This window comes from Sinocyclocheilus rhinocerous, unplaced genomic scaffold (genome assembly GCF_001515625.1).
Source record: "Sinocyclocheilus rhinocerous isolate Xijiao unplaced genomic scaffold, SAMN03320098_v1.1 scaffold2966, whole genome shotgun sequence".
NCBI lineage: Eukaryota > Metazoa > Chordata > Actinopteri > Cypriniformes > Cyprinidae > Sinocyclocheilus > Sinocyclocheilus rhinocerous.
In genome coordinates, this window is record NW_015634018.1 from 1,047,611 (window position 1) to 1,061,351 (window position 13,741).

General features: G+C 33.8%; 1 protein-coding gene across 1 annotated transcript in view; it reads right to left on the reverse strand.

Annotated features, from left to right (window-relative positions):
* Nucleotides 1-13,741, reverse strand: part of LOC107745117 (potassium voltage-gated channel subfamily KQT member 1-like) — a 55,059-nt gene that overhangs the window by 4,391 nt on the left and 36,927 nt on the right. Inside the window, exons 8-10 of the mRNA XM_016558958.1 lie at nucleotides 8,159-8,209; nucleotides 7,865-7,970; nucleotides 7,549-7,617 (exon numbers count right to left, since the gene is read on the reverse strand). Of these exons, the coding sequence (XP_016414444.1) occupies nucleotides 7,549-7,617; nucleotides 7,865-7,970; nucleotides 8,159-8,209 (226 nt within the window). The remainder of the gene's footprint in view (nucleotides 1-7,548; nucleotides 7,618-7,864; nucleotides 7,971-8,158; nucleotides 8,210-13,741) is intronic.

A 13,741-nucleotide genomic window follows, 5' to 3' on the forward strand; every position in this document is an offset into this window, starting at 1 on the left:
GGCTGTGTTTGGAAAACAAGTTATTTTGTGCTGTATAATGTAGAAAAATAGCATATAACATGACATATATGTGACCTGCTCCACATTTATTCATTTGGCAGACGCTTTTATCCACAGCGACTTACAAATGCTCCATCGCTTTGACACACTTTGAGTCGCATCTTGGTATTTATACACTAATACACATCCAACATAAAAATATAAAAAATACACATTTATTATTAGAAAGAGACTTCCTTTGTACTTTAGTGCATAAACCAATGACTCTGTCAGTTTATTTATAGAGCACAATTAAAAACAACAACCGGCGACCGATGTGACCGAACAACTGTGATATGAAAGGAATAGAATAAAAATGAAATGTGCAAAAAAAATAATAAAATAAAATAGATTCAAAAATCACAATTGAGAAAAAAAATGATGAAGATTGAGACAAAAAATAGCTTAGATTTGAAAAAGCAGATCACAAATGACATGTAATGTTATTAACTGTTATTTTAGTATCACTGAGATTCTATTATAGTATATTACAGTTTTTGTTAATATTTTGAAATAATTGTTTTTTTTATCATTTCTGTTGTCATTTTAGTTTTAGTAATTTTATTCTGTGTTTTTGCCATTATTATTATTATTATTATTATTATTATTATTAGAATATGTCAAATAATGTTAAACAAAGAAAATTAGAAATGTTGATATATATATAATTTTTATTTGATTTCATTTAGAGTTTATTTTATTTCAAGTAACTAAAATGTTTTTTTGTTTTTGTTTAGGGTTTTAGTTTGAATCAACTATAATACCCTGTATATTAAATATTAAAAAAGGACATCAAAATAATATATAAATACACGTTAAACAAAGAAAATAAGAAATGTTGCCTTGGAAACTAGCTGAAATATATATATATATATATATATAAATGTTAATCATTTTAATTTATCAAATTTGTAGTATGTGTATTTATAGTATATAAATACACACACAAATTGTACTACATAATACATAAAAGTATAATAGATTATATAGATAAAATTGATAAAAAATACTTTTTTAAAATGTAAATATTTGATGTACAAAATATAATTTAAACAACATTAGCACAGTACGCAGTAACTAGTATGCTTATATTTAAATTAGAACACACTCTAAAGTTGAGTGCTGCTAAGCTCCGCCTCCAGTCCAGCCCACATTTCACAATGCCCCGCCCCTGCTGCACTGAACACACAAAGACAGCTTCACTCACACCTGCTCAACAACCAGCAGCAGTTCATCAAAGAAGGAGTGTGTGTGTGTGTGTATTTGTGTGTGTGTTTGTGTGTGTATGTGTGTGAGTGTGTGTGTGCGCGCGTTTTTGTGACAAATGGGGACATAAATTTGTATAATGACAAGGGTATGACATAGGTATTACAAGGAGAAGGTGACTTTTCAGGACATTACCCCATGTCCCCACTTTTCAAAACGCTTATAAATCACACAGAATGGAGTGTATTGAAAATCTGAAATAGCACAAAGTTTCCTGTGAGGGGTAGGTTTAGGGGTAGGGTTGGTGTAGGGCAATAGAATATACGGTCTGTACAGTAGAAAAACCATTACGCCTATGGGATGTCCCCACTTTTCACAAAAACAAACCTGTGTGTGTGTGTGTGTGCGTGCGTGTGTGGTTGAGGAAAGAAAAACAGAAAGCCAGTGTGTGTTTTTGCGAATGTTAAAAGACAGATGAAGAGAATCAGACAAGCAGAGCGTCTGTGTGTCTTTGAGGTGTGTTTGAATCTCAGCAGACATCATTCAGTCATAATCCAATTTCATCAGCGCTCTCGTCCCACTGAAACACTGACGCTCTCTTTCTCCCGTCCGCACCCAACCAAAACCACATCAGAGAATCCAGACCAGACCACCTGAAGCCAGAGCCGGAGCAGATAAACACAGCGCTCAGGTGTTTTCATTACAGACGGACGCCGGGAAACTGAAGCCAGCAGAAAGACGAGCCTGATATTTGTACAGGTGCACGAGAGAGAGAACGAGAGGAAAACTTCTGAAAAGAGTTCTGCGGGACTTTGAGAGAGAAACCTGAAGGTTATTTATTAAAACATTTTACCGTCAGCAGTGAGTCAGGCTTAAAAACCACATACAAGCTTCTTCATCCTTGTGGAGAGGAATCTAATATGCTTTCATTTTTTATCATTAACTAATATATATATATATATATATATATAATTATAGTTAGAATACAATATACTAAAAACTTTAGATGGAAAAAAGAAAAACAAAAAATCATAAATAAATGATTGTGTGCGTGTGTGTAAAAAAAATTTATTTGTGTATATTTATTTAAAATTAATTTGTATTTATTTAATTTTTATTTATATATTTAACTTAGTTTATGTATGTATGTATATATATATCATATATATCATAATTTACATAATTTACATTAAATACATTTTAAATAATAAATACATACAAATGAAAAAAGTTTATATTAAATATATTTAAGAAAAAAATCTATATCTATCAAGCCAGCTCTCTCTCTCTGTCTATATATACAGTGTGACTGTGTGTGTGTGTGTGTATATATACATATATATTATATACAGTATATATACAGAATATAAATATAAAATACAGACACATTAATAAAGTTAATTTAAATATTATTAAAAATACACAGAATAAGCTCCAAACGGGACTTTCTGCTGATTACGTCTGACTACACGAGACTGGAAGCCAAGTGGCCTTGTTACACAAGCAATAAATCCCGTGGAAATCCTGAATGATATTTGACCAGGAGCCGGCGGTGCAAACGGTTTAAGTGCTCAGCTCACTTCCAAACATTCCAGCCAGAACAGAGTAAAAGATCTTCTCATAACGCCACAGCAATTCATTAATGTGACACGAGCCCCTACTAATCCTGCGCTTTCATTTCAGTCCTCATGAAAAGAGCTGTCACCGAGTCTGTCTGGTTAAACCGTCTCAAACCCGACCGGAGTTCAGCTCTCATGTCTAAGCGGCTGGAGAAAGACATTCCACCTGACGAACACACACACATGCTCCGGGAATGATATCACAGAGGAATTCTGGGATTGTGCAGGATAAACATGGGTGGAGGACGGAGAAAAAGAGACAGACGGGCTGTGTTTGGAAAACAAGTTATTTTGTGCTGTATAATGTAGAAAAATAGCATATAACATGACATATATGTGACCTGCTCCACATTTATTCATTTGGCAGACGCTTTTATCCACAGCGACTTATAAATGCTCCATCGCTTTGACACACTTTGAGTCGCATCTTGGTATTTATACACTAATACACATCCAACATAAAAATATAAAAAATACACATTTATTATTAGAAAGAGACTTCCTTTGTACTTTAGTGCATAAAGCAATGACTCTGTCAGTTTATTTATAGAGCACAATTAAAAACAACAACCGGCGACCGATGTGACCGAACAACTGTGATATGAAAGGAATAGAATAAAAATGAAATGTGCAAAAAAAATAATAAAATAAAATAGATTCAAAAATCACAATTGAGAAAAAAAATGATGAAGATTGAGACAAAAAATAGCTTAGATTTGAAAAAGCAGATCACAAATGACATGGAATGTTATTAACTGTTATTTTAGTATCACTGAGATTCTATTATAGTATATTACAGTTTTTGTTAATATTTTGAAATAATTGTTTTTTTTATCATTTCTGTTGTCATTTTAGTTTTAGTAATTTTATTCTGTGTTTTTGCCATTATTATTATTATTATTATTATTATTATTATTAGAATATGTCAAATAATGTTAAACAAAGAAAATTAGAAATGTTGATATATATATAATTTTTATTTGATTTCATTTAGAGTTTATTTTATTTCAAGTAACTAAAATGTTTTTTTGTTTTTGTTTAGGGTTTTAGTTTGAATCAACTATAATACCCTGTATATTAAATATTAAAAAAGGACATCAAAATAATATATAAATACACGTTAAACAAAGAAAATAAGAAATGTTGCCTTGGAAACTAGCTGAAATATATATATATATATATAAATGTTAATCATTTTAATTTATAAAATTTGTAGTATGTGTATTTATAGTATATAAATACACACACAAATTGTACTACATAATACATAAAAGTATAATAGATTATATAGATAAAATTGATAAAAAATACTTTTACTATTAAAAATGGTAAAGTAAAATAGTAAACAAAACAAAAAAAAAGTTTCAAATAAAAACTATATAAATATATAAAAATAGAATCTAAATATATAAACAAAGTAATTTCAAGACCTCCAGCATAAATTATATTTGTATACATATTATTCACGTTTATTTAATACACAGTAAATATTTAAAATGGTTATTTTGCATTTTATTACAATTTGTGAAAATGTATGAACAGCTGTTAGAAAATGTATGAATAAGCTTTGTTCCATTCACATTAGAAATAGAAGGTCAAGTCGAGTGCATTGCATTGTGGGATACAGTGTGTGCTCTGACTGTATACTGCACACTCTGAATTAGCATACTGTGGAAATAGTATGAGAAGCACAGCCTGCCAAACAAACTCAGAGAAAGAGAGAAAGACAATACTACATCCTTAACTGAGATTCTGAGTTCTTCGGTCTGTATGATCAGAAACCGTCTGTGACTGAAGTTATTCACAGTGTAAATGATCCCAATAAGCTCTGGTCTCTCCTCCTCCACCTCATCCTCTCATTATAGGTTTTCTCAGACAGAGTTGTTGCGTATCAATACGACACGTGTTCCCACTCAGTTCATTCTTGGCGAGACTAGAGCGAATATCCGACAGAGAACAATATGCTTTTGTGGACCGTTTGCTAATCAGACAAAATAACTGTAGTGGAATATTTCACAAAAGTTCATTCACACTTCTAAGTCTCAGTTTGAGACTCGGGGGATCAGGATGATACTGTGGCAGCAGGCAGATTCACAGATGGGGTCAAAGGTCAAACAGCACATCAACCTCCATCATTTAATGACTTGTGAAGCGAAAAGCTGCATGTTTGTAAGAAACAAACCCATCATTAAGGCATTTTAACACTAAACCATCGCTTCTAACCAAAATACGAGTCCATAATAACGCCTCCTCCAGTGAAAAAGTCCATCTCCTGTTGTCTCTCACATCAAAATCTAGCCACAGATTTGTTTAGAGCTGTTTTAGACTGTTTACTGTGCTTGATCTCTGCAGATTTCTCTCCTGATTCAGACGAGACCACTTTTTCACTGGAGAAGGAATATTATGGATAGAGCTTTGGAGTTTAAATCATCTAAATGATGGATTTGTTTCTTACAAACACACAGCTTTTCTCTTCACAAGACATTATCTGATGGACTGGAGTGGTGTGGATTACTTGTGGATTATTGTGATGTTTTTATCAGCTGTTTGGACTCTCATTCTGACGGCACCCATTCACATCCATTGGTGAGCAAGTGATGCAATGCTACATTTCTCCAAATCTGATGAAGAAACAAACTCATCTACATCTTGGATGATCTGAAAGGTGAGTAACCTTTCAGCAAATTTTCATTTTTGGGTGAACTGTTCCTTTAAATGTCATAAAGTGTGACATTTCTGCATCTACATGCAGCATCTCTTTACACCACGGGCCGCCCACTTCCTCTCTCACGCCCTTCCTGTTCTTTATTTCCCCCCTTCAGGGCTTCTCACAGGCCCTAATGAGAGAGACATCCTTTCATTCCCCCGGACAGACCCACGCTGACACACCTCGTCATAGGCGGCAGGAGAGCAGAAAGTAATTTCTGCATCTACACGCAGCATCCCTTTACACCACGGGCCGCCCACTTCCTCTCTCACGCCCTTCCTGTTCTTTATTTCCCCCCTTCAGGGCTTCTCACAGGCCCTAATGAGAGAGACATCCTTTCATTCCCCCGGACAGACCCACGCTGACACACCTCGTCATAGGCGGCAGGAGAGCAGAAAGTGTCCAGTGTCAGGAGAACTCAGAGGACGAGCTGAATGTCACATGAGATGCTTTCACAGGTGTGGCTCAGAAACAGACCTGTGTGTGCAGCCCAGCCAAACGCTCATATCTACAGACTGATACTATAGATGCAGACTAAGCCATTTAACATTTCATGCTTGCCAGAATAATGAGTTTGGGCGAAGATCATTTCAGTTATCAAATAATCGTCTGTGTGAATATGTGAAAGAATCATTCATTCGTCTTCTCAGTGAATCAGCTGAACTGAGTCACACAAGGTTCTCACTTTTGGACAAATTAATTTCTGTAACTTTTCTAGGATACTACAGAATTTAACTTGATTAAGATATATATATTTTTTTTAAATCATTATACTCTCAAAGAGTCACTTCTAGTCAAAGAAACTATTTAGAATTTATCATATCTTTAAAAAAAAAAAAAAAAAGTTTATTGCCTATGGAAATTTCCATGACTTATCCAAAATCTTAAAATATTTTATTCATTTCCAGGACTTTTTCTAGTCCTGAAAATCACGCATTTGAATCACACATTAATGGAAAGTGTTACAAAAAAAAAGTAAAAATTAAAACATTCAAAATAAAAAGATAATTTCAGCTATCAAATCATCATCTGTGTGAATTTGTGAAAGAATCATTCATTTGAATCAGATCTTCTCAATGAATCATTTGAAGTCATATTCCCACACTTTCTGATAACTGAATTTCCATAACTTTTATAGGATACAAGAATTTCTAGGACTTAACTGGATAAAGATTTTTTTTTTTAAACAATGTATAATAAATAATTTAGAATTTCTTTAAAAATATATATAAATTAAAAATAGTATACTGGCTATGGAAATTTCCATTTGTATAGATATTGCACTCTCAAAGAATCATTTCTAGTCAAATAAATAATTTAGAATTTATCATATTTAAAAAAAAAAAATTATTGGATATGAAAATTTCCATGAAAAAAAAAATCAATGTATAGAGATTTCACTCTCAAAATATAATTTCTACTCAAATAAATAATTTATAACTGATCATTTAAAAAAATTACATTGACTGGAAATTTCCATGACTTTTCCAAAATCTTAAAATATTTTATTAATTTCTATGACTTTTTTAGTCCTGAAAAATCACACTTTTGAAATTGCCTGATATTTTCAGGCTTTCCAGGACCGTGGGAATCGTGGGAATCTGAATGAGTCACTCACAAATCAGACTGAATCAGTCAAATTAACAACTCACTGGCTTTTTTTTTAAATCATGGTGGCCGAGATGTTTTGGAACAATTAATTGCATAAAGATTCACAGATTCAAAGATTCATTGAAATGAACTGGTTGAAAGAAATGATTCACTGAATTGAGTTGGCTTACTAAATTATAGTTTTTTTGTAAAAAAAACAAAAAAAAACATTAAAATATAGTTCAAGTAAAAAAAAATTAGAAAAAAATCACCACAGCTGAGAGACACAAGTTAGAGGACGTCTCACCATCCAGGCTGACCACATAATCAAACTCACAGGACAGGAAAGAGACAGGAAACAGACGGGAAACAGACAGGAAACAGTACCTGGTTGTATTAAGGTGCTGAGTAGAGACTGATTCTTCCTCCTTTGCCACAAACGGGCTTCTTAAGAGACTGAAAGAGAGAAAGAGGTGCTTTCCTTCATCTCACGGCTGAGGATCAGGAAGATCTTGAGATGTTTCAGATGGAAAAGGATGAAGTGAGGATGCTTTAAAAGTGGAAAGTGGAAAATCCAAAATGTGCCTGCCTGTTCACACCACATACGCAAATGTTCAGGGCCGTTCACACAGAACGCAAACATTAAATGCCATTTTGAGCGAAGAAAGTGTTCAATGGGTGGATAAAAACCAGAGCAACTCACTGTGAAGCATCTGTAACTAAAGGTAGAGGGATGTCAGCCGTGAAGTCCAGCTCATCCATCAGGCTGTTGTTTCGTGAAATATCAGGGCCATCCAGTTTTTTCTTAACTGTAGAGAAAAAATTACAGTATCTCCATTAAACCACAAACTCACATTACATAAAATCCAGCAGGGAAGTGTTTAGATGTGCTAGAATGAATGCTCATATTTAAGTCAGAAAATATATGCATTTTGGAGAAAACAAGAAAAGAGGAGAGCATTTGCCAAATGTGGGCGAGGAAAAGAAAGACGGATACCTGGAGAAGAAGGACAGCTGAGAGCGAAAGCCGACCATGAGCGCTGGCGGTCTGTTGACATGCAGATACAAAGAAAAAAAGCGCAAACTAAGATCATGCTGAACAACAAAAACAAGACAAGAAAGAGCAGCAGAGGCAGAACATGATTAATATTAGGGGTGTAACGGTGCACAAACATGACGGTTCGGTATGTACCTCGGTTTTGACGTCACGGTTCGGTACGATTTCTGTACAGCAGGGGGAAAACTAAACATAAAATTGCTTCTTTTTTTATTAAACAGTGGTTTACTTAACATATTGCTCTTTGTTTAAATAAATTTGATTATAATTACAGCTTTTGCTCTTAACTAAAGGGAGCCCTTTTACATTACGATAAGGTTACAATTAATAACAGAGCCCAAACTTAAGTTTCAAGTTTGTTTTATTTATATCGCACATTTAAAAACAGCAAGCACGGCTGACCAAAGTGCTGAACAACAAAAAAAACAAAAGCACAAGGCAGATCACGTATTAATGACACGAGCTCACAACGAATTGAAAGCCAAAGAAAAAAAAAAAGCTGTTAAAGACTGTGCCGATCTCTGTTCAGCATACCTCAGATTTCGTGTGGGATTGTATTGATGTAGCTCAAACAGATAGCTTGGTGCCAGATTATTTAGAGATTTAAAAACATAAAGAAGAATTTTGAACTCAATTCTAAAATGTACAGGCAGCCTATGTAGCGATTTCAAAATCTTAGTAACGTGGTCAAATTACGCCATCCTTTGAGGAATTTTGCAGCGTAATTTTGCACTAATTGGAAACGAGCGACAGAAGACTTGGACATACTATAATAGAGAGAGTTGCAGTAGTCCAGGCGAGACGTGACAAGCGTGTGGATTGCAATTTCTAAGGTTTTCTCAGGGAGAAAAGATTTAATCTTGGAGAGAAGACATAACTGAAAAAAACAAGAGCCAATCACCGCATTTATTTGTTTGTCGAATTTGAGGCTACAATCACAAAACACACCTAAATTCTAAACGCAGGAGGAAATAAAGGCAGCAAGGTAGTTCAGGTCAATACTTCTACTCCCAGAGTTTTCGTGGGGACCAGAGACTATAACCTCTGTTTTTGATTCATTCAGAAATAGAAAGTTTTGAGAAAACCAAGTTTTCACTTCATCTAGGCAAGGAAAAAGAGATTTCAGAGCAGTATGTTTATTGCGTATCAGGGGTAGATAAATTTCATCTGCATAGCAGTGAAATGATACACCATGCTTTCTGAAAATGGAGCCCAAAGGAAGTAAATACAAGGAAAAGAGAACAGGTGCGAGAACTGAACCCTGTGGCACTCCACAAGAAAGTTGAGCCGGCGACAAAGAAAAGTTACCCAGTCTGACAGAAAAACTTCTATTAGTTAAATATGATTTAAACCAATTAAGGACAGTTTCCTGGATGTCCAAATAACATATTATGAATATTATGATCAACTGTATCAAAAGCCGAGGTTAGGTCTAAAAGTAATAGGATCACAGAGTCGCCAGAGTCAGTCGCTAACAGTGTATCATTAAAGACCCGTAATAAAGAGACTTAAAACCACTGGAGGGTTTCAAAAATCTGATTTGAGCTAAGAAAAGACAGGAGATTTTTCCAAGACTTTGGTAATAAAAGGAAACGTCGAAATGGGTAGAAAATGATTGAAATTACTTACATCAAGTGAAGGTTTGTTGAGAAGAGAAGTAAGTGTAGCCTCCTTAAGGCTATCAGGGATAGTCCCTGAACTTAAACATTTATTCAGAAAAGATGTCAGACTGGGTCCAACCGAATCAAAAATTTGTTTCAAAATACGTGAAGGGAGAACCTCATGGGAGCAAAAGGAAGGTTTCAAATGGTCAATAATTTCTGTGAGAGACTGGAGAGAAACTGAGTCAAAAATGCTCCATGTGACTGAAGAACAACAAGACTCAGGCGATACAGTGATCTTATCAACTAAAAACCTTGAGAAACCTTCACATAATAACACTGAGGGATTTTAAATCACATTTACAGGAGGATTTAAAACAGAGCTATAAACAGAAAACAAAGCTTTAGAGCTGTGATGATTTTTTGCAATTAAATTTGAAAAATATTTAGACTTAGCAGATTTCACTGCATTCTTGATGCAATTTGTCCTTTTTCCATTTTCGTTCTGCTCTTCTACAAGCTTGTCTCAGAGAACGGATGTTGTCATTAAGCCATGATTCAGTTTTAGGTTTTGGCTTCTTAAGTTTAAGGGGAGCAGTGGCTTTTAAAACCTCTGAACAAGTAGTGTTTAACAGACAAAGATGTTGTTCAGCAAGTCCGGTAAAGGTGACTTCAGAGACAGACATAGGCAATTACTATTTATTTTTAAATACAATAATAAACCCACTCAAATAAAAAAAACTGTATGCAAATATGTAAATTGCACATAATGCTGTTTTTAAATTAACTTCTACATTTTAAAATGTCTTGTTGGTGAAATATATTCATTTACACAGTGGCTGTCATACTTTTTCATAACAGATTCATTTAAAGATACATTAAATAATTAAGACATCACTAACAGGTAAAGTCAAATATAATGAGTATATGGTCTAATATTTTGTGAAATGCTCTTCTCTAGACTTTATTTCTCTAGTGAACTAACGAGCTGTGGAAACTGATGACTTCCTGAGGTAAATAAAAAGTTACGTGACATTTTGTTTACAAGCTGTTTTATTTCCGTCTTTCCGCAGTTGAAACACTGATTGAGCGATTACATGAGGTGTGAGATGTTCATTCATGTTTATTTCGCGCTAAAACTAGTAGTAAAGAGGAAGAGATGATCGCGCTGCCGTTTGAACTGAGGCATTTATACAGCGATCGGAATTTCCATTTCCTGAATAAAAAGAACATAATTTTAAAGATGAGACTTTGTTTCTTGTCAAAAGTAACAATATATAAAACTGGAAGTTTCCAATGAAGTTCCACTCATGCAGTGGTTAAAACAACGCTGTATTTGTTCAGTACACATGCGTACCGAACCGAAAGACCCGTATGGAAAATTTTCAGTACGAATATGTGTACCGTTACACCCCTAATTAATATGAAAGTTTAGATGTCAAGAAAACACTGCAACATGAGCAAAACCGTCTGAGATGACTTTATAATGTGTGAAATTGTGTCATTTCATTGATTTGGCACTCGTGTGACTTTTGACACTTCATTTAGGTTTATTTCTGTTGCTGATGGCCCTCAAAATGCCTCAAGACTCCAGTGACGCTGTCATACAAGCAGGGTTATTATAGTTAAAACTAAAGCCATAAAAAAGATGTACTTTAAGTAAATGCTAACTAAAATGAAATATAAAAAACAACAACTTTTAATTGTAGCTAGCTTCCAAAATCAACATTTCTTCTTTTTTTAAGTTTAACCTGATGTACTAAAAAAAACTACAACTGAAATAAAAATTAATACAAATTATATAGGCATATAAAAAAAATGAATAACAAAAATAAGTGACAAAAACAAAAAAATTCTAAAACTTGAAAATTAAATTGTAAAGATGAAAGTAAAAAAAAAATACAAAAACAAATAAAAAATATATTTTTTTAAAAATATTAACAAAAATAATAATAAAAAAGTTGCTTCAGTCCAGTAAGTGTTCATTTTGAAATAGTACTGACTGTATCAACATTATTTACTTTAAAAAATCAATAAAGATTTCATAGCGAAAGCGCACGTGAACCACAAGCTAAAGGTGGACGTTTGTACAATTATAGTAAAAAATAAAAATATTAAACTATCAATTAGACGACAGAAGGCATGTAGTAGATTGCGTGCAACAGGTTTTTCAGCAACGTTTTGATCACGTTGATCATTTAGAGGCCTTAGAAATGTAACTTTTTTCATTTCCTTTTTATTTATTAATTTTTAATATATGTTTAAATGGAAATGACTTGCTGCTTTGACACACCTTGTTTCATTTAAGCAAATTGCTGGCTTTTAATGTTCACATTTTGCTCAAATAAATGCATTTTTTGCCTTTATGTATAGCAAGCAACATGATGCCACCATAACACAACATGCACTTGCAAAAAAGCAGAAGCAGCAGCAGCAGCAGCAAGCAGAAAACCACAGCGGCACGGATAGAAATCGCTCTCACCTGATGATCGGAAAAGTTTTGTGATGCCTGTGTAAAGGGAAAAACATGTAGCCATTCAAACTTAGTGGCACTTTTGCTTAAACTTTTCACAATTCAATCAGTTCCCAATGGACAAAAAACACGTTTTTCTAGTTAAATATCCAGACACATCATGGGTTGCAAATGCCACTTTCTTTTTCCTAAATGTTGGTTGGTTTGGTTCAGCGTTTATTTGAACAGTTTTTTGACATGCTTGTGGCGAAAATATACTTTTTGCTGAAATATCTTACAGACTATGCAACCGACTGAAGGCTTTGATCAGTCAAACCGCTCAACATGTTTTTATCTTTCCCTTTTCCCAGAGTTCAAAGGCCTGCAGACATGTGCAGCGATTTCATTATCTTTCCCCTCTTCAGTCATAATTAAGCTTCAGAAGAGGCTTCTCTGCTGGGGACCGTCTGTGTTAATGTGTCTGCTTTTATGATGAAGCCATTTGACAGGAAAACCCGTAAAAACAGACTTATTAACAGACCGGTTTAGCAGGGGACCGGGTGCGCTCCACTCGCATGTGGAAAATGACATCTATTCAATATGGAAAAATGGGTCAGGTCGAAACGGCGGCTTTTCATCTTTCCATCCTCTTTATCGCTCAGCGTAACGCTTCCGCTCAATTTATGGGGTACAAGAATGGAATAAATAAATAACAAGAGCCTCTTTTGTGTCCTGTTTTCTGGTTGATGAATCGCACCGGATGCTCCAGTGAAGAAGAAACTTGAAACTCTGAAAACATATTTTTGCACTAACTACACATGCATTTCCAGTTTTCTGGTAGTCAGATCTATCCGTTGAATTTGACAGATATTTGCCACTAAAATGCCTTTAATGCCAAATGTCTTTAATAAATTCAAGCTCAGATTTGCCGCTGTCAAATGCATTTAATAGACACACTTTTCATTTGACATGGTCAAAAAGAAACATCAGGAACGAGCTCCTCCTCTTATCAGTGTGTCAACACCGGCTATGCTTACATGCACGTCAATCGCACGGATTCAGACTGAATCAGACTGAAAAGCCTTCATATAAACACCGCAATCGATCCGATTAGCAAAGTAAACCTATGAAGCCGAACACTTTCTCAATCAGATTAAAAAATAATTTTATTTTATTTCATTTTTTATCTTTAAGACAAAAAATAAATTAAATTAAATTAAATTAAAAAAAAAGCTAAATGGAACTACTAAAATGTCAAATATGTAATTTTAAAATTTTATTTTAAAATTAAAATAAAAGCTATTAAAATGTATTAAAATTATTATGAAAATAGTGTATACTCAATCAGACCAAAAAAATAAAAATAAAATTAAAGAAAAATTAAAGAAAAGAAGAGAAAAGAAAATTAAAGAAAAGAAAAGAAAAGAAAAAATTAAATTAAATTAAATTAAATTAAATTAAATTAAATTA